At 33.1% G+C, this 22261-nt stretch overlaps 2 protein-coding genes across 4 annotated transcripts; one reads left to right on the top strand and one right to left on the bottom strand.

Annotated features, from left to right (window-relative positions):
- The first annotated feature begins 6074 nt into the window (after positions 1–6074).
- LOC133701727 (uncharacterized) lies at positions 6075–7573 on the top strand. The gene is made up of 2 exons (XM_062125775.1): positions 6075–6589; positions 6682–7573. Exons 1-2 carry the CDS (start codon positions 6128–6130, stop codon positions 7315–7317), a joined length of 1098 nt encoding a protein of 365 aa, XP_061981759.1. The 5' UTR covers positions 6075–6127; the 3' UTR covers positions 7318–7573.
- A 7632-nt stretch (positions 7574–15205) lies between these two features.
- Positions 15206–21285, bottom strand: LOC133670844 (serine hydroxymethyltransferase 7-like). Of its 3 annotated transcripts, XR_009834172.1 has the most exons (6): positions 20016–21285; positions 18321–18726; positions 16785–16886; positions 16120–16685; positions 15696–15816; positions 15206–15599 (listed from the first exon to the last, which is right to left on the bottom strand). XR_009834172.1 is itself a non-coding variant. In XM_062091443.1 (4 exons), exons 1-4 carry the CDS (start codon positions 21018–21020, stop codon positions 16462–16464), a joined length of 1737 nt encoding a protein of 578 aa, XP_061947427.1. In that variant the 5' UTR covers positions 21021–21285; the 3' UTR covers positions 15906–16461. The 3 variants fall into 3 exon arrangements, 1 of the variants encoding a protein (XP_061947427.1); XR_009834171.1 differs by lacking the exon at positions 15696–15816; XM_062091443.1 differs by lacking the exons at positions 15206–15599; positions 15696–15816 and having other exon boundaries at positions 15906–16685.
- Between the last annotated feature and the right edge of the window lie 976 nt (positions 21286–22261).

Here is a 22261-nt window from a genome sequence, read left to right as displayed (position 1 = left end):
ATCAAAAGACTGATATCTTATCCCAAGTGCAGGATTGTCGAAGTAATAAATAACCTGGCAATACCGGGGTCAAACCACAAGGAGGTGAACTATATAAAATTATAAACAACAAATGAAAAGGAGTTGAAGAGAACTTTTAATATGTTATATTGATATGAGTATTAATCAAAGAAAAAAACAATTATCAAGGTTAGAGGGTCCACTAATAGTATTAGAAATAAGTATAATATAAACTCTTTATATTAATCAACTAGAAACTACACACAAATGAGGTTCCAATTGGATGATTTATCCTTAATAGTTCATTATAAAATTTTAATATTATCATATTAATTATCTTATTTTATTAACACCATACTTTTAAATATTGTCAGGAATTCATGATGTTAACTTATATTAACAATAAATCAAGTTCCTTTCATAGCATAGGTGTCGGTTATACCATACAATAGGCTATGAAAGTGTCAAGTATTTGTTGTACCAAGGGCTGTACAACACAAATCTAGATTACTCATTTAACAAGGTATTAAGAATTAGTAAGATAAAAAGATAAGACATGTTAATAACAAACTTTCTTGGATATAAACATTGAAGTGCATGTTGAATTTATATTATACCTATTCTAACACCATTAGTGAAACATTTTCGCCTTGACATAATAAACTTAGCTAAGCATTGTGAATAAGAGAACAATAAATAAACTAGATAAGAACATAGTTATAATGAAAGTTAACTAAGTATAGTAAAGGAAATGAAAAGCATAAACAAGAGATTAATATAACATAAAATAAAACTTGAACAAAATACAAAGAAAGAGAGTGATCTTGATCTGAACACCATGTCTAAATGTATGGCAAATGCCTCCTTTTATAAGCTAAAATTCAGAACTATTGATTTGATGACTAATTATTGAGTGGGTGGCCACCTCTTGACTTGGTGACAACCATTATCTTCTTGTCTGAACAAAACATCATTGCTAACGTCAGAATTTGATTAGATAGTCATTATGAAAGTTCTGGGCATTAATCTCAGCTTTCCAACAAAATAAGAATGAGCTCATTTGGATTTCTAGAACTCGAGATATGGGCTTAACACTGAACAATGTATGGGCTTCAGGATATATTCGACTTCTCTTTTGTTGCTACAATTTGAACTTGAAAACGGTCGTTTTGAATCTTGGACTCTTCATGAAAGTTTTAGGCCTATGTCTTAGCTTTCCATCCATATAAACCATACATAAATCCACGTTTTACGACTCCAATTATGATCCAATAACCGAATGATGTTCTAGTTTGAATTGAACCAGCATCTCTTCTTTAAGCTTGGCCATCTCTTTGTCTTTTCATTCTCAATAATTAACACATCAATCAATCCTTTAAATTGTGATACATGCTTGCATTCAAAATGAACATTTACCATAAATTAAAGATATCTTATGTTATCAAACTTGTTATTATAAAACATGCTCAAGTTAGGGAATTTAATGATACTTTAAGTGCAATATGATGATATAAAACCTTAATGAAAATGAACTAGCTTATTACTAGTCCCTAGTAATCAAAGCGTTAAAATAATTTGCGACATTCAAAAGTAAGGTATTCATCATTCAACTTCCCTTAATCTATACAAATAAACAAACTCTCATTAAATTTATATATATGCTTCATACTTCTTAAACAAGATATTAATAAACCTTCATTTTGTGCTCTATATATCAACACATAGTCGTTATGGGGCTTTGCTTGGATGAAAACACAATTTTGTTCTAATATTTTTCTAAGGTTAACTTTCTTGGGTTGGGATTATTATCCTTTTTTTTTAATATATATACATATAACTTAAAACACAATGCATCTTTAACCCATGTAACGAGCTTTAGGCTAATGACTCTCAGACCAGTTGGTCTTAGGGAATTAGGTGTTTAGACACCCCTACGAGCTTAGTAACTCAGGTTGCAGATACTGATACGTAGATAGTGTAATGTTTGATTCCTTAAGCTTTTCTCCTTAACCCATGTAACAAGCACTAGGTCAATAGCTCCCAAGTCAGTTGACTTTAGGGTATTAGGTGTTAAAACACCCCTTCGGGCTTAATTGCTTAGGTTAGGAAGGCTACAAAACCAAACTTATCTACATTTTTATTATCATCAATATTATCAATTTGTTTTTGTTTTTTTTTGCAAATTATATAATATCCTTTTCCTTTAGTTTTTACCTTTAACAAAAGAACATAAATAATGTAATAATCCAATGTGCAACCCACAATCATATGTTAAAGTGTGTGTGTGAAAATGAAGGTTTAAGAATACTTGTTAAATGAGTATATGAGCAGAATCAAGTGATAACCTGAATATTTCAAGAAATGTTATGATTGACCTTGATAAGAATGTTTACTAAGAAATGTCTCAAGAGTCAATAGAATTCCTCCTTACTCTACCATCCTAATAAAAATTATGTCAAATGGTTTTAATAATAGCAAAAAAAAAGTCAGTTTTTTTTTTAATGTCAACTATTATCCCCTCCCCCCAACCAGAACGAGACATTGTCCTTAATGTCCTAAGGTAGAAGGATAGAGTATAGAAGACATCACCTGAAACAACGAATACTGACAAACCTGAAACACACTTAAACAAATATAAGAAATAACAAAACAACATAATATGCTATTAATAAAACCAAAAGACACAAGGTTTCACAAATGAAGGCTTAAGTCTATGGTTGACCAGTTTATACGATTCATAGAGGGATCAATTACAGGGATGAAAGACTGTAGTTGATCAATTAATTGTTCAGCAGTAACAACGGAGATTATGATTTTTCAGCAGTAACAAGATCTTGCTTGATTTGGAAGTCATGATTCTAGGTTTCTTTGACTTTTCTTCATAAAAACCTTCGTTCGATCTTCGTTGTTTTTGTTCTTCTTTTGAGGTTATGTTTGTGGGCTAGGGCCCATACCAAGAATCCTAACCCACGTGGTTGGGCTAAGCCCTTTTCTAACCATAAGGGCGTGTTTGGCATGCCCATCTTTTGCCAAAGAAAAAATGCTTTTTTTTTCTTAAGGCGTATTTGCCAAACATAACTTAAGGCATTTTTTAAGCCTTTCAGTTATTGGATAAAGGTGTGTTTGGCAAACACCCCCTTCCCTTTTTCCAACAATTTTTTTTATTTCTTCCTTTCTTTTGTTTTTGCCCACCAGACCCTCGATTTCAAAAAAATCTTAAAAAATTCAAGGACCCTTAGACTTATTTTTAGGTCCTTCACTTTTTTTAGCCTTTTTATTTAATTTTAGGACAATAAACTTATATTGTAAGGTATTGACTCAATATTAAATTACCTGCTTTTCGTCGAAAAATTTCAAAAAAGTCAAAATTTCTTAAAAAATACAAACAAATGTTGTTTTATTTGTGTGCATATGGCTAAGTATCATGAGGATAAAATCCTATTTGCATAAAAATAAAATAAATAAATAGTACGAGGAATGGTTTTGCATTGTTAAGATAAAAAAAAAAGTTTTTATTGCATGCTTTTTTTTGGATTTAATAACTAGTTTATTAAAGCCATGAGAATTTGGCCAATATTTCAAAAAATATATAAATATAAAAATTATTTTTGTTTCCTTTGACATTTGGGATAACAAACTTATACGTAAGACGTATTCCTGATATTAATATAGTTTTCTTCCCTTTTTACACATAGACTTTAGAATGGCTAAGTTTAAATTTGATAAGATAAGGACCTCCTTATTGAGAAGAACTTTTATTAAACCTTAGATAGATCAACAGTTAGAAAACACAGCAACCTTAGTTTTTACAAATAAATAGCAATGCAGCTTACCCTAGATAAGGTGTTTTAAGGGTGATACGCCCTCCTTATTCACAGCATGTCCCCTTATCCAGACTCTTGCAAACCAATAAGTTTTCTAGTGACCATAATATTAGGTGGCGACTCTCATTTATTTGGTTTTATTGATAAAGAACAAAAATTTCTTATTCTTTCCACCCACTCCTTTTCCCACTAATCCCATTTCGAGAGTACTATCATCGGAACGTCACTCACGTGCGACAGTGGATGTAAATATAAATACCTAACCATGCAAAATTTATGTGAGGTTGATATTTTTTTTCTTGTTATAATACTTTTTTTTCATTTTTTATGTGTTCTATGTTTTAAAAAATAGTATGGGCGGATTTTTTTTTATTAAGAAAAAATGATAGATTGCTTGTTTTCTTAAAAAAAAAAAAAGGAGGCAAGAGTGGGATCGCACTAGCAAAGAAAGATCCAGCATAGCATGCCCCTTCTACCTCTAAGATGTGCCACGACAAGAACATTTAGGCTTTGGGGCATGGTCCATTCACGAGGTGACCTATCATGAAGACTGTCTGGAATCGATAGTTACATATATGCCTAGACAAGTATTCATGGATAGCTAACTTTAATGCTTAATATAGAATGTTGGGTCCTTATAAAGTGAAAGTATCTACGTTGTAATTAAGCATAAATTTGTAATCTCATGATCATTCATGCCTGATCCACTTGATTAAAATAGTGTATGCAACTACAATTGAGGATGGTGATCATACATATATCGGATTCAATTTAGAAGATGAACACATGTGGGGTTGAAATAGATCAAAAGCTAAAGAAGACAGCACCCAAATCGGAAAAAGAATCTCAGTCGAAGCAGTCAAACTTTTACAGCCCACGAAACATAATCTAGCATATCGTAGAATAAAGAGCTAGCTCCAAGATTGTTTTGATTTATTTTCTTTCGTAAATACCATAGTTTTCACACTCAGGAGTAGGAACTGGCTTGGAAAAAATATCCCTGTAAATTCACGAGTCATAAAGTTAATTATGTTTATTAAAATATCTTCATGTTATTCTTTCTTATTTTTTAGGTTAATCTGATCTTTCCGAGTTTAAATTAGGTTTAAACAAGTTAATCAAATCATTAAAATCATCCCCCATTAATTAATCTAATTTAATAAAATAGCTTATATTTATTATTGTTGGGTTTAACGATAATGATAAATTATAATATAGCTAAATAATACGGGAAAAATATTCTAACTTTTATTATAAAATATTGTGGATTGTTACAGTGTTTCTCTACATAATTTTTTTCTGTTTTTTTTTGTTATAATTTTTTCTAAAATTATCTTTGTCAATTTTATTTTTTTAATATTGAGCTAGTTGAAAATTACACTAAAATATGTGGAAAAAACTATGTAGTTTTCCTCACAAAACACTGTGGATTGCTATAGTGTTTCCCTACATGTTTTTTTTTATATGATTTTTTTCAAAATTATCTTTATCGATTTTATTTTTTTAATATTGAGCTGGTTGAGAATATAGTTTTGTAATTTTTTTTCTTTAAAACACTGTGAATTGCTACAGTATTTCCCCACATGGTTTTTTTGTTATGATTTTTTTCAAAATTATCTTTGTTGATTTTATTTTTTTAATATTGAACTGTTTGAGAATTTAACTTCGTATTTTTTTTTACAAGTAAAGCTAAATCATGTGGGAAAAGTATTATAGTTTTTCTCACAAAACATTGTGGATTGCTAAAGTGTTTTCCCACATGGTTTTTTTTGTTATAATTTTTTTCAAAATTATCTTTATCAATTTTATTGGAAAAAGCATTGTAACTTTTCTCATAAAATATTATGAATTGTTACAGTATTTTCCCACATAATATTTTTAATAAAAATAATTTACAGAAAGTCATGCAGCTATCCCTGTAAATTCAGGGGTCATAAGTTTAATTATTTTTCTTAAAATATCTTCATGTTATTCTTTTTTATTTATTAGGATAACCTGATCGGTTTTCGAGTTTGGATTAGATTTCACAAGTTAATTAAATCACTAAAAACATCACCCGTTAATTAATCTAAGTTAACAAGAAAGCTTATATTTATCACTATTGGGTTCAACAATAATGATAAATATAAGTTAATTAAGGATTGTTTCATATATTTTAATTACCACACTTGTAGCTAGAAATATTCTCTCCATCTCTCTCTTCCTTTTCTGCCCATCAGATAACGATAACGACAGATTCCTAATCATTCCCTCAATTCTAAAGGAAACACCCATAATTGCACCCAAGAATAACCCTATTCGTTATGCAAAGAAAAGAAACTCATAAGAAGCTATTGAACTTCACTACTTTTCCTTCGATCTTGCAATATATCGTATTTGATTTTTATTTTTTTTCTCTTCCTATAATGGATCCTTCATGCAACCTTTCTGTCAATGGCTTCTACAACTTGCTTACAAGAGAACTTGATGAACTTGATCAGAGTTTCCTATCTCATAACTTCATCTCGATTCAATTCCTTTCGAAAGTTCTATCCTCTCTCCAATCATTTTATTCCGAGTTAACCACTCTGGTTCAAAAGCTTCACCTCCCCGTAGGAGAAAAGTGGCTTGACGAGTACATGGATGAAAGCTCCAGGCTCTGGGAAGCCTGTCATGTGCTCAAATCAGGTGTTTTAGGAATGGAAAATTATCACTCTTCCGGCACCAATATAACATCCTCTATCGATGACTTTCATCCCCATTTGAATGCACAGGTTTCACGTCAGGTTAGTATTTATATCTAATAAAGGACACAAGATGTTTCAAGCTAGCTTAATTAATCACGTATTTGTGCATGGTTGTGATAATATTGGTGTAGGTTATTCGTGCAATCATGGGTTGTCAAAGGGAAATAAGAGGGTTGGAAGAGGATAATAAGAGCTTGATAGAAACAAGAGTTGAAGCATTATCACTGCAGTTTGAAGGAAACAAAAGAAACATGGTAATGACAGATCAATCAAGCTGGTTCAACTCATTCAATGGGTTTCGAGGTGTTCTGTACGCAATGAGGATTGTCAACTCACTGCTCCTAATGATCCTGTTTGCTGGGCTAGTATACTGTTGGCCTTCTTCTTGGCAAGATTCAGCTGATCAGTACTGTGAGGAGGCTGGTTCAGCCTTTATGGCTTCAATGGCAAGGTTGCAGCGAAGAGTAGCAAGTGAGATGGAACAAATTGGTGGGCAATCATCAGCTTCAGAAGGGATCATACTTTATGAGTTTAGGCAAGCCAAGATTGCAATGGAAGAGCTCAAAGTAGAGCTGGAGAGTACTGTTGTGGATGATCAGTATGAATTAGAAATTGACATTCAGGACAAAGTTGACAGATTGAGGAGTTGCTTTGGATTGTTGGCATGTGGGGTTGAGTCCATAATTGGACAACTCGATGATTTCTTTGATGAAATAGTTGAAGGGAGAAAGAAGCTTTTGGGCATGTGCACTCATCGGCCTAGCTAGGTAGAGAAAAAGTACTTAAAGCGCAGCAGCTTTAAGCTATATTTGTTTAGTGTTTCAAGTAATATATATATATATATATATATATATATATAAAAGGAAAAAAAAACATATTTAGATAATAGCATAAAACTAAATTTATTTTTAGAATAGTTTTTGAATAAATTATTATTATATTATTTTCTTTTTTATATTAAAATAGTAACCGATCGCTACTTTAAGTAAAATACGAAGGATTAAAAAGGTGATATTTAAGAAATATGTGAATCCTTTTCTTTTCTTTCTTCTACTCATTTCTTTGTTTCTTTTCCCTCTTCAACAAGTCATTACTTTATTAACTTGCGGCTAGAATAGTTGTGAAGCACTAGGAAAAGCTGTAAGGAAAATCTTGAAGAAAGAAAAAGGAATGTGATTCTTCCTTTGAAAAAAAGCAACATTTCCAATATCCAAAGATAAGAAACAGGAAGCATATTTGCTTAGTCAGTGGCTTCAATGGAGAGCAAAATCATCTTAAGAATAGATTCTCTTTCTGTAGAAAAGAAAGATTGTACGTACGTGATTATCTAGGGTAAAAAATAGTAAATATGATGCTTCTTGTTTGCCCTACTTCTACAAAAACTAACCAAATCAAATGCTTAATGGTACACGAGGTTCATGACCATTTTTAGTGAAGCAATTATATGGAAGTCATAGAGACACTATCACTCTTCCCCGTATTTTCAATTAGGTACGTTTCTTCCTTTTTTAAAAAAAAAGTTAATTATATCTTAGTGTCTCAAGTTATTAGATAAGGCTTTAAGATGCGATATATATTATTTTCTAACATATTCTCTTAAATAAAAGTTTTTTAAAATTAGAACTTGCATAGGTCCATATTATCTTAAACTTAATTTTTATCAAATAGAATGAGGGTGATGAGATTCGAACTCGTATCCACTTGATCAACAAGGCTCTAATATTATGTCAAAACACATTCCCAACCTAAAACTTTAAGTTATTAGGTAAGGTCTCAAAATATATATCATTTATATCTCAAGATGAACCTTGCAATATTTCAGAAGAACCAGTGAAGAACACACATTAAAATTATCATGGGGAGCTGAAACCACCAAAAGTTCTTGAGGCATTATAAGCTTATGGGTTAAGAGCTCTAAGATATGCTTATGAGGTAGAAGAGATTGGTAAAGTATAAAGTGTTAGTTCAAGCTTGCCAAAGAATATTAAGTTCAATGGTTCAATGGCAATTTCAAAGGTTGAATCATATTTTACTGATGCTTGTGTATATATGCTCATTCACCCACTATAAGATTTTTTAGATTTATTGATGGAATTTTCTATCGGTATTTATACTTATAGTTCATCGATATGAGTTTTCCCGACGAGCTCACTGATGACAATAAACTAGAAGAAAAACTCTCATCAGTGATTTGTGATCTGTCGGTTAGTCTATTGGTAATATTTTTATCAATAGATTTACTGACGGCAAAAGCATGCCAAAAAACAATTATTCATTTCATTTCGTTAGTATTTCCATCAATAAATATAACATATCACCGATAAAAAAAAACCATAAATCAAAGTTTGTTCTCCTAATTAACCGCACTTGCTTTGTGAAACACCAAGATTGGGCTAGCTAAACACCATTGATTTGAGCTAAAAGGTTATTATTGAAGAAAAAAACTAAGGTATCATAAGAGTGAATCAAATCTCATAAACATACATCCGAATGAACAAAAGAGAAAAGAAAATAACAAAATTGCAAGAAAAAAAAAAACAAGATTAGTAATTAGGTTGAAAGAAACCTAGAAAGGATAGCTGCAAAAAACCCATGTATTGATCAGCATTAACAAAATTGCAAGAAAAAAAAAACAAGATTAGTAATTAGGTTGAAAGAAACCTAGAAAGGATAGCTGCAAAAAACCCATGTATTGATCAGCATTAGCCATAACACTATTTTACAGGTTTGTGTCATGCTGCAAGTTGAATCAAAATTTTTCTAAATGTAAAAAAAAAAAAAATCAAGATCATAAGAAACTGTTTGACATTATTATTAAACCGAACCCAATAAGTAAATAATGAAATATAACAACCCAACTTCTTACTTAGCCTAAATCTAAAATTAAATTGTGTGAAAGTTGCCTCTACATGACTTAGTTGACTTGATGAGTCAAAAAACAACATGGATAACATGTAAAAAGAATGGTTAGACTTTAAAGAAATTTCAAGATGGCGTCTTTCTTTTTTTAATTTCAAGATGGCATCTTTCTTTTTAATATTAAGACTGCAATATATTAAATCAGTTCAAGATTCACTGTTTAACCCACTAAACTAGAGAGTCATGGACTATACTGGATTTGATAACTTTGTTTTTTTCACTATTTTTTCACTTAATTCTATAATTAAAAAAATAGATGTTTGAAAAATTAAGTACAAACTAAATGTTGGGATGTTTATTTGAGACTGCTATAATCTCATTGAAAACAAATAGAAATAAATTATGAAACCCAATTTAAAATTAACTAAATATTAAAGGATGAAGTTGGAAAAAAAATACAATGAAAAAACTCAATAAAAACTCAATATTAAAAGATAAGATTAAAAAAAATTAAAGCAGAAAAAAAAAGAATGAGAAGAGAGTTGGGGATTTGTTCTATATTAATTCCTATAGCTAGGTTACTATCCGAATTATCTATTCAACTAGTTTTGCTCTGAACATTGAATTTTTGTGTTATGATTCAGAATGTTAAATATCAAGTTGATTATCACTGTTAAGAAATGATATATAAATTATATTTTTTACCTTATTTAAACTTTTAAATTAAGATAGTTTTTTAACATGATATCAAAGTTTTGATAACCTAATAATCACGAATTCAAACCTTAATCTCCCTTTTATTTGATTAAAGTAAACACAATATAATGATAAGTTTGTATAAGTTTCAAGTCTAAAAGGTTTTTATTTAAAAAAATATGTTACAAAATAATATATAATTTATATCTTGTGGCTTTACCTAATAATTTAAATTTTTGAGTTGATATAATTCTTTAAGATACTACATCCGAATTATATATATTATTTTATAATTAAAGCATCAAGTACTTTCATATATATAATTAACGCGTTAAATTTTTCTTTTATTTATATTTTTTAAAGAATTGTTGCAGCAATTTTTGTACCCTAAACCAATTATTTAGTCTTTAATTTTTTTTTTCTAGTATAGAAATTGAATATTTAGAATTAAGATATAATGAACAAAATAAAAAAAAAATAAAAAAGACTACTCTAGCCTCTTTTTACAATACGGTATTTTTTTAACTTAATTCAAAATACAGGATTTAAACCCATGACCTCCTTGCAAATGCAAAAAAAACGCACTATCATATACCAAAGGCCTATTGGTTTGGACATCACCAATTTCCTTTGCTAATCCACACTTAAACAACCCAAGATCAATAGAACCCTACGAGGATATGCTCATTTTTCCAAGCAATCCTGTCATGAATGTGCTCATGTAACTTCTTTAGTTATAGTTCTTCCCTTTCTTCAGCTTTGCTACATATAGGAAGAGGAATCAAGTCCAATGGACTTGTTGAATTCTTCCATACATGATTTTAAATATATCAAAGTACAACGAGATTGAAAATGAAATTAAAAATATAGGGACTAATTATCAAATAATTTTATGTTGATAAAAGGTTTGAGTAGTTTATCTTTCTACTTTTGTTTTAAAAATTTAGAAAACAAGATATATAAATTTTCATCTTTTAAGTTTGAAAAAATAAAATTGGTAGTCAGATTTGAAAAAATTTTAAATCCAAAAAAATTGTTTTCAAAAGTTCTCAAAACTAGTTTTTTGTACTCATATTTTTTTAGGATTCATGAGTTAACAAGTTGACATGCATCATGCTTAGCGTTTAAGCTAGAATCTAGTTCAAGGTGTTCGAGATTTAATCCATAAACAAGTCTAGAGAAAACATTGTTCGAGCCGAAACTAGCGCTAGAGTTCATAGTGCTCTAGTAATTATAGAATAGGTCGAGGGCTATTAGGGTTCACATTGGGACCTAAGTCGTGACTCTCAAGGTTATTTAGTACTAGATCTAAGGTTTTTATGGTTCAAGATAGGACAAATACTAGTTTGGATGAAGAATAGGCCCTTGACACCTAGGGTTTGGGTAAGAACTAGGTCTGAGGGTTCAATCAAGGATTGGTGTTGGGGATTGAGCAAGGATCAATGTTGGGGTTTGAACCAGGGTCAGTTTGGGGCGCCCGAGGTTTAAACTAGGACTAGATCTATAGTGTTTAGGGTTCAAGGTGGGATCAAATCCGGGATGCTCGAGGTTCAAGCTAAGATTAATGATGAGGCTCAAATTAGGGTTAAGACCAATACGGGGGTATAAACCAATTTTGAGGTTCAAACTGGTATCAAGTTCTAGGCGCACCTAGGGTTAGGGTTTAGAATGATGCCAAGATTCAAGTCATAATCAAGTTCAAGTAGCCCAAAATTCATATTAGGATTGATATTGGGGCTTGAACCAAGATCAGGTTTAAGATGCTTAGGGTTAAGTTTGGGAAAGATACTAAAGTTCATGCCAAAACTAGGTCAAGGTCCAAGGTGTCAGAGTTGAAGTTAGGATTAGTGCCAACATTCAAAAAAGGATTGGTGTAAGGCTTTCAACCATGATCAAGTTCAAAGCACTCGAGTTAAGACTGGAATTGGTGCTAGGGTATGGATCGGAACTAGGTCTAAAACATTCAAGAGTCGAGTCAAGACTTGATCCAAAGCACCCGAGGTTCATGTCGGCATTATGGGTGGTTCAAAGCACTTGAGATTCTGGTCCAAAGCACCCGAATTCAATCTAAAAATCGGGTCAAATTAGGTCTTAAGCACTCAAGGTTCAAAGCAAGACTTAAGTTGGGTAGAAATCAAAACTGAGTTTGGAACACCCAAGTTTATCAAAACTGAGTTTGGAACACCCAAGTTTTGAGTCTAGAAATCTAGAGATCATTCCCAATAATTCAAGTATCCATTTAAATCAAAGTGTATTTTTTGAGAAAAAAATATCAACCAAACAAGTTTACAAGTTCTTAAAAACTAATAAAAAAATTAAAATACATTAAATGGCCCCTTAATTTTTCATGGTGATTTTTATTGAAAAAAACAACTTTAATTTATTTTAATGAGTTCAAAGTTAAAGGTATAGAACTTAACTCCGTTCTAGTTTTGTTTGTTTTGTTAGTTTAGAGAGAGAAAATCTAACAAAATTAAAAATTAAAAATCTAGAAATTTTTTTAAAAATAGATCATGTAAAATTAAATATTTAGAGATAGATTTAACATGATTCTTAAAATATAATAATAGATGAAGCCAATTCTACTTCATGATTTGTCTAGAATAGACCAATCATCTAAATAAATATTGGTGCATCACCATAACAAACAAAAAAAAATCATTCTTGGATATTTAGTCAGAAATGGCACTATTTTACTAAATCTAGAACCTATTTTCTCAATATAGCAAGGAACTATATATTCTTAGTTAATGAAAAACAAAACAAAAATTATAAACATTTAGTAAACAAAATCATTCTAACTAATTTACTATAATATCTCATGTTCGCTAAGGCTCCGCTTTGATAATATAGTTGAATATATTTTTCATTTAAAAAAATATTATTAAATTGATGTTTTTTTTAATAATTTTGATATGCTTATATATAAAAAAAAAACCCAAAAAATTGTTTTAAAGTATTTTTTATTAAAAATAATTTTACAGCAACACCCTCCCTTTACCGCATCACGAAACATATACTAAGATGTTGTTTGGTTTTGTGGCTGCAGGAGAGGTTCACCCACAGCCACACATTTTGATGTTTGGTAAAGAAAACAAACCTGATTTTACTTAGTAGAGCCTACTAATTTTTGTTGCCCAGCCGCAGGAATGGAGAAGCAACAAAATGCTGCTTCTCATGGTAATTTTTTGGAACAGTGGAGCATGGCTCCACTATTCAGTGAACAGTGGAGCCATGCTCCACTGTTGCAGTGGTCAGTTTTTTTTTTTTTTTGAAAAATCAATGAAAAAAGTTTAGTTTTTTTTTCCGAACAACACCAGTGCAGTTAATTGTGAACAATATTTTTTTTTGTTTTTTTTTTAAAATTAGTTTAAGGTAAATTAAATTTACTCGTACTGTAATGAAATTGTAAATTTTTTTAAAAAAAATTGTGTTGTACTCGAAAAATTAGTATTTAATATTATTTAATAACACTACATAAATTAGAAAGATATCGCATGATGACGTAACATTTGTGGAATTTGATCGCAATTCCAATAATAAAGATATCACAATCTTTATTATTTAATAACACTACATAAATTAAAAAATTCAGTTTTTGTTGTTGCGCGCTTAAGAAACCATGAAAAATATAGTCCTTGTTGGATAGATTTCGTATGTAATGACATTGCATATAGTTTAATGGAATAATAAAAAATATTTGATATCAATATTATTTATTTCATGATGTAATAACAGTAGTTAAATCTATAATATTTAAGTTAAAAATCATATATATATATATATATAACCTTAATTTGAAAAGCATTTTTTTAACCAAACACGTTAAAACTACTTTTTTTTAACTTCAATTTCAATCACAGTTTTAACCAAACACCTATTTTTTCAAACCAACTTCAACTAAAAGTACTTTTTATAAAACAACTTTTTTCAAACCACAACCACAACAGCTACCACAATACCAAACACACTCTAATATATCCACTCCACTGGTTTATTAAGAATTTGAGAAATCTAGGCGTTCTTAGAAATTATACACTAACTTATTTACTGAGATTCATCGTATTTGCAATAGCTCAAGTAAACTATACCCCTTCATTCAATAAATTTCATTATGTACAGAGAATCGGCCTAATCATCTGTCTAAATGTTAGTAAAAATTGGCCCATCGCCTAGAATAAAAACACAGATCCTCGGAAATTAACTGAGAAATTATACTATTTTATAAGATATGGACTTATCTATTGAATGTAGTAGGCATTGTCAATTCTCAACAAATGAAATACAACTAATTTACTTAGGGTTTTTTCCAAAATTAAGCGACAAAAATTCATCCTAATGAAGTTGTACCCTTTTGTCGATAAATTCTTTATTTACTTAGAATCCTCCCAGATCAACCAGAAATCAAGTAAATATTAGCCCATCATCAGTATTGTATCGAGGACATCCAAGATTTACTGAAAAAACATCTTATAATTGGATGATTATTTGTGTTCATTTTTACTGAGCAAAATAATTTAACACTCGTCACTCCATGCTTGTTCAGTCACCTGCATGTTACTTTTCCTTCCTTCAAGCCACTCAATACCCATCACAGTTCTTTAACTGAGTAATTTTTTCAACTAAAAATTATTATATATCAAGTAATTCTAGAATCCACCCAAGGGTGAGTTTTTAAGCAAATCCTTGTTATTCTAATACTTTTATTTTTTTTTTACTAAAAGCTAGTACTAAAAATCTTATTTTCCAACTAATGGTTATTTTGTTCACATTACTTCAGGCCTTGGATTCACCTAATTTTGAGATCTCAGGTCTTGATGTAGAGAACCACTCATTTTGTACTTCTACAATTCAATCACAAAACGAACCCATATCTGATTTGGGCTCCTATGTCAAACAAACAAAGAAATGCTTCAGTGAACTTTTTTTTTTTCTTTTAATCTGGAATTATTTCAATAATAATAGAAAATGTGTACAGGAAGACCACAATAATGGCGGAGATAAGAACGATACAAGTCATGCCATTGTATTTTGAAATCAGTTATTTAAAAGAAACGTATAGAGAGATGAACATGAAAGAGTCTTTAAAAAAGAAAATGATGGTATGAATCTAGAGTTTTAATTTCTTTATTTGAAATTTGTATAATATATTATTTTCCTAATCTAATACAAATGGCGATTTCAAAGATAAAAACACCAATATTTGAGAAATAAGTTCTGAAGTGCCCCATGGGAAAATAAGCTTATGAAATATGAAATACAATTGTTTTGGTAACAAAAAAAAAAAAAACCTCCATAAGACGCAAATACAATATTAGACCAGATCATATGTTCAAATGAATACCTTCAAAAGAAGAAAGTTGACAGTCATGGATATACCTAAAGAGTTGAACACCAATATGAAATGATCCAGTATGAGGCATGTGCATCGCTAAAAATCTGCAACATCTATCAACCACCATTTGCTTAAACCTAAAATGCACGTCCGTCTATCCTGCATTCCAAAATGATCAATTACATAAGAGAACATCTGTGAAAAAACCATGGCTAAGGTCTACCAAGTTATTTTTGGCTTGATATATCATCTCACATTCTGAGAGATGGTGGCGAACTAAACAGCTGCATCCTGAGACAAAATTATTCCAAACTATAGCAACAATGGCTCCAGACAAAATGTGATGACAGTAGTGTTACAAGAGATCGAAGATCAACTGCAGAAATCGATCAGCCAAATCACATTCACCAGTGCAAGTTCAAATCCACAATTAAATACTTTAAAAGAAAATGGGCTGAAGAAAAATGTAAAAGAGTACGATCCGCATTATTGTAGTAAAGAGTAATCTGTAATGAAATGGCAAATTAAATGGCCATCCACCGAATGTTTCACAGCTGTAACAAAATCAGGGCTTCAATTCTCAATAGGAGTATATTGAAAAATTTACTGTACCCAATAGATTCTATCGAGTAATCAACAATACTATATGGAAAATCAATCGATAGATACAATCACCAACCTGTACATCATATCAGGCCTACTCTTTTTCCAGAGTCAGGCCACCATTTTTACCAGAGTGATCAGAGAGGTGATGCTGCTGTCTGGTTACAAGAGGACAAAGGGTTCATAGCCAACAAGATCCTCTTGTTATCCGTCAACAGACAGTAAAATCCCTCCCTGTGGCAATGTGACATCTTGCAATTTCAGGAGGTTGGCAACCACAGATGTAACCAAAACTGTTGTCTATAGAAGCCCAGGACTGTTTGTTGTCTAGAGCCAACAAAATGAGGCGCATAGGGATGACTGCCAGCTTTAAAAGAGCTCAGGGAGGCACTTCAAATATTTCATTCCCAAAACCCATTCACATGTCAAAACCTGGCATTGCAAACTGAGTTGCAAAATTTTCAACTTGCTTCTGGAGCTCTAAAATTTCTTTCTTGGTTTGCAGACCATTCATGAAAGCCTTCTGCAGCTTCCCATGTTCACGCAGCACCATATAAGCAATATGTGCAGCTTTCAGGAGAAAATCAGCAATTGTCTCAAAATCAGATTCCAGGCAACCTCTTGAAGTCATGGCAGGAGTACCTGAGTGATTAAAATAGAAGTTAATAAGCAATGAAACCATTTCTTAAGTATAATAGGTCAATGTGTTTGCTGGAAAAAGTTGAAACAAAACTCACTTACCAATCCTTACACCTCCAGGAGTAATAGTTCCATTCTCCCCAAAAATAGCAATTTTATTTACTGTGATGTGGCACAACTCGCAGACCTTTTCATAAGCTTTACCTATGTATACGCAAAAGAATGAAAAAATTAGGAAAACCCCGTTCATAGTTTCAAGGAACGAAGTCCTTGTCCCACCAGATTCAAAAAAAGACACATGTTTGCACAGAAAGCTTGCAAACTGACGCAAATAATGAAGGAAATTACAAGGAAAAAAAATCCAGAGTCTGATTAATAGTTATAATAGAAGTTTCACATAGATCATTCTCATGACCTATGTTGAGGAAGCAAAACAAGGCTATAAGGAAGAAAGGTCAAGTGGTGCATGCGAAGGAAACAGAAAGCAGTTGTTTGGTTACACACTTATTTTACAGGCCAGCAATAACACTAGCTATTCTTTATGGCAGTAAACAAGACTGTCAGGATGAACATCTTGTGATACAAGAAACAAGAAACTAAGGTAGAGTTCAGTACATGGGAATGGACAGAAGACATGAAAGCTTTGTTTGGGCTAATGCTTGGTGTGCACCTGGGATGAAACAAAAGTTCATTTTTTTCTTGTCCCATGCCCAGATTTCTGTTTCATCCCCCACTAAGGGAGACCTTATCCAGTCCCATCTCATTATGTCCAGTCCCATCTCATTATATCCAATCCCATCTAGCCACCAAACACATGTTTGCAATCTAAAGGATACCCACATCTGAGAAAGAAGAAGGTTGCGCTAATAGAGAGGAAGATAAGGAATCTTGGCAGCTGGAAAAAAAAATAAGTTAGGATGGATAACTGTTAACAGTAAATGACAGGGTAGACTGATGTAGCACCAATTGAAGGATAAGTTAGGGGAATCTCGTTTAATAAATATGGTTCATAAGTCCTTGGCATGAGGAGGGAGTGACAACATTCGAGTACAAGGGATGGGAGGTGACTTAACATAAATGCTGGCTGATGTTGCAAGAAGGGATTTGATTTCTAAATATCTGCAGAGAATATGGGAATATGGGACTAGATAATGCAAAATAAAGGAAATGGGTTTGGTGGTTCACATAGTTGAGCACTAAGTTGTATAAAGGGAAACATAAGGGGGGGGGGGGAATTCACTAGTCTTCCTCTGCAATAAATTTATCCAAAATTCGGACCCAAATTATAAATGTTAAAAAACATAAAGGTATAATAAAGAAAAAGGAAATGATGTTGAACTTCAAAGAGTGTGAACCATCATCATAAAAAATCTAAGTAATGTCGCCTGTTTGAAGTCAAAATTGATCTTCTATCAACAAGATAACTTATATCAACAAAATAATAACAGACCATTTCGAATGCTACTTGAGAAAGAGAGTGGGGGGGTCATTTCAATACCACATTAAAAACTGAGGCAAAGATAATGAGAAACAATAAAAAAAATCATCATAACTAGCTTGCTTCCTTTCTCAAGGGTTGGGGAGTACTTGTTTTATGCTTGCAATATGCAATAGCTGATAGCTACATGTGTACCATACCTGTTAATCCCAAAGGCCTGAGATCCCAGAGTAGCAAATGGTTATCTGTGCCTCCAGTTACTAGCCTGCATTTTCTTCTCAGCAAAGCAGCTGCTAAATACTGTGCGTTTTTCTTCACCTGTTGCATGTATGCCTTGTACTCAGGGGTAGCCACTTGTTTAAAGGCTATGGCAAGAGCAGCAATGTGGTTATTATGCGGTCCACCTTGCAATGATGGAAAAACAGCAAAATTTATCTTTTCCTCGAAATCATATTGATCACTCTCATCTCCTTGACCTAGATGGATCCCCCTTTTCCTTGGTTTTGTACCCTTCCTGTAGAAAATGATGCCTCCCCTTGGACCTCGAAGACTTTTATGGGTTGTTGAGGTAACAATATCACAGTAAACAAAGGGGTTCAGACATTCCTGTATTAAAATAAGCCAAATTAGTTGATCCATGATCCCATTCAATTAATAACATGCTTATTAAGGAAATGGTCAAAAGTGGAAATACACCACTATCATTGATCCTATTCAAAAAACATTGAAAAGTTTTATGTTCAATAATGCTTACATAGACACCAAGAAACCCTAGTAACCTAAACCAAAAAGGTATCATCTAGTCTTATTCAGGAAAGGGCGCAGACTAAGTCATGTTTCACATGAGCAGTGCTTCTACAATTAACACCACTCAAAGCAGGTAATTAGGCTAGTTCATGACTAAGCCATGGGAATAGGATCTGGAGTACACTAGGGAAGAGAAAACTCTCAACCAGAAATATTTTATTGATAGAATCACACAAATAGTTCAACTACACTTATATAGTGTCCCAACTAAAATAAAATTAACAAGTTGCTAAAATTAAAATAATAAAATCCTGGAAATTAAGAAATAACAAAAATAGCTCCTATATTATATTGATTATATATCCTAGAATAAAAAAGGGTCTCCAGGTATACTTGCTAGACAGTTTGTTGTCCTGCATCAGTATCCTATTCCCATGCCTTAGATCAGTATTTTACGCTTCCAATCGGCCATTCCCTCCTCAAGCTTAAAGGAATCCACATAGCAAAGATGCCGGAACTTTACTTCCTTTCAGTATATAGTACATATGAAGCTATGACACTTATCATCTCTAGATCACATATCAATCAGCAAACCTTGTTATCATGTCCCCATAGAACAAATACTCCATATAAATGACAAAATTTGCAGAGGAGTATTACAACAATAAGTTCAAGGCCAATTTTCTGATTCTGGGCCAACACAGCCAATGCTCTATTGAGTGATGGATTTAAATTCTGTAGATAAATTGATTCCCATATTACATAGTATAGTATAACATCACCAAACAATAGAATGTAATGTAAGATCACAAATTTCTCAAAAACACATATTCCAAGACGTGGATTAATAGCCTGAATGGTAGGCAAAGGACTACATTACCCTCTCAACGAAACAAAACTTAACACGTTTTGAAGAACAAGTAGCATCACTACAAACTATCAGGGGATCACTACAAACTATCAGCAGTGGCAAAGCCCCAAATTCATGCAACAGATTGTTACTGCTATGTGTGAAAGCAGTTAACATAATTAAAAGAAGACAGATTGAAAAACAAAGACATCTTTTATCACGGAATATGCAATGCATTAAATAAAGTTACCATCAAAGCAGGAATTGACAAGCAAAACAAGAGAATGGTAATGTGCACCTTAGCAGCAACAAGACCACTAATCTGTGCCATATCACACATAAGCACAGCACCACACTTATCTGCGATATGCCTTAACCTCGCATAATCCCACTCCCTTGGATACGAGCTACCACCACAAATGAGTATTTTTGGCCTAAAATCAAGTGCTCTCTCCTCTAACTTATCTAAATCAATATACCCAGTTTGAGGATTGACCTTATAAGGCAAACTCTCGAAGAAAATAGATGCACCGGAAACCTTCCGCCCATGAGGGGTATAATAGCCATGACTAGTATTCCCTCCAGATGGTGTGTCCAACCCCATAATCCTATCCCCCGGCAACAACAACCCAGTATACACAGCGAAATTAGCCGAAGTACACGAATACGGCTGCACATTTACTCCCCAACTCTCAGAATCCAAACCAAAAGCCTCCAGTGCTCTCTTACAACACAGCAGTTCAATCTCATCAATGTACTGATTCCCACCATAATATCGCGCTGCAGGCATTCCCTCCGAATACTTATTCGTTAAATGACTTCCAAGAGCCTCCATTACCGCCCTACATACAAAATTCTCCGACGCAATCAATTCAATCCCTTTAAACTGCCTCTCTTTCTCTTTCTCCATTATCTCAAAAATCTCCGAATCCGCCGCGCTTAGCGGCTGGTTCCCCCATGTTTTGACAAGACTCCTGCGCTCTTCAACATCCAATCCATTAGAAGAGGAGGATGCCTCTCTTTTATTGCTCCTCAAAGAATCGCTCTCTCTTCGGCGTTTGAAACACAAAGAGTGCCCTAATATCCTAAACTCCTCGACATCTCTGTCATCGTCGTCTTCTTCTTTCTCTCCGTTTTGGTTATTGCAGTAGTGAGACTCGGTCAGTGGCTCGAGCAATTGGAGAGGAACGGGTGAAACCGGGTTTGCGGTGGGGAGGTCGCGGAGGCTGGAGTCGAGCTGGAGAGAGATTGAATCGTCGGTTATTTGTGTACGGTGAAACCCTAGATTTAATTTAGAGTCCATTTTCTTTAAAATCAGAAAGTTCAGAGAGCACAGCAGCAAAAACAGGGACAGGAGGGGTCTTTGCGACGGCGGTAACGGAACAGGGACTGGTGGTGGTGGTGGTGGTGGTGTGACAGCGACAGGATCCTAATTCTGATTGTAGAGAATGATTTTTGGCGGAGAGGGAGAGAGAGAGGGTATGGACCATTTGTTTGTTTTGAGGGCGTTGTGCTTCGAGGGAGAGAATTACGTGGATGATCCTTTCAGGCAGCTAGCAATACAGAATTTTTGTTTTATAATGGGGAGGCGGTGACCAGTGTTTGGATCGTATGGAAACAGTGTCAAGGTTGTTAAAATCGCGTTATGACTCGTAAAATCGTATAATTTTACAAGTTAAAACAAGCTTTGCGTATTGAATCATTTAAAAAAATAAAAAATAAGTGAAATCGAGTTGAAATCGTTAAAATCGAGTGAAATCGCATAAAATTGCAATTTCAGGACCGATTGAACGATTTCACTAATACGCATAAACTGAAGTAAATGTTTCTCCCATGCTCTAGCTGTCCGGCGCCTATTGGCTGGCTAAATGCACAGTCACTCCAAATCTTCACTCCAGTCATCACGCCAGATCACATTTTGGGTGTTTCTTCCTTTTCACTGAATACAAATCCCTAATCTATTAACCAACTGGCTACCACAAAAGCGGCGATGATCAGTCCAGTCTTCACTCCAGTGACCCAGTCATCGGTCAGGTCTTCACTCCAGTCATCAGTCCAATCTTCACTCCAGTCACCAGTGCTCACGGTCACGGCTTCCTTTTCATCAACAACGGCGAGGCGACGACGATCTCCTTTCTTTCCCATCATCAACAGCTCACGGCTTCCTCTTCAATCTTCATCAACAGCGGCAAGCCGGCAAAGATCTTCTTTCTTTTCCATCATCAACAGTTCATGACTTCCTCTTCATCAACAGCAGCAGGCGACATCGCTCTCCTTTTCAGCCTTCATCATCAACGGCTTCCTCTTCACCGTAAGTTGCTCCCCTGTATCTTCAGCCTTCATGTGATTGCCCATGATGTAATATTCCCTTGTGTAGGCCTTCAAAATGTTAAGCTGTAATACTGTAATATTCCCCTGTACAGATGTTGATGAATTGAATTGATGGAATGATTTTATAATGTTTTGCTTAGTATGATGAATTGAATTGATGGAATGATTTTATAATGTTTTGCTTAGTAGTGTAAAGCTGATGTTTTTCTTAGT

Source organism: Populus nigra, chromosome 1, assembly GCF_951802175.1.
Source record: "Populus nigra chromosome 1, ddPopNigr1.1, whole genome shotgun sequence".
NCBI lineage: Eukaryota > Viridiplantae > Streptophyta > Magnoliopsida > Malpighiales > Salicaceae > Populus > Populus nigra.
The sequence above is the reverse complement of the archived record's forward strand: the minus strand, read 5'-3'. Positions and strand labels throughout refer to the sequence as shown.

Bases quoted from the DNA above. Each gene is read 5' to 3' on its own strand.
- LOC133701727 (XM_062125775.1), top strand. From the start codon at position 6,128: ATGCAAAGAAAAGAAACTCATAAGAAGCTATTGAACTTCACTACTTTT. The intron at 6,590-6,681 runs GTTAGTATTTAT...ATATTGGTGTAG, and splicing joins ATGCACAGGTTTCACGTCAG to GTTATTCGTGCAATCATGGG.
- LOC133670844 (XM_062091443.1), bottom strand. From the start codon at position 21,020: ATGGACTCTAAATTAAATCTAGGGTTTCACCGTACACAAATAACCGAC. The intron at 18,727-20,015 runs GTGCACATTACC...ATTTTAATACAG, and splicing joins GTGGTCTTGTTGCTGCTAAG to GAATGTCTGAACCCCTTTGT. The intron at 16,887-18,320 runs GTATGGTACACA...GCGTATACATAG, and splicing joins CAGGCCTTTGGGATTAACAG to GTAAAGCTTATGAAAAGGTC.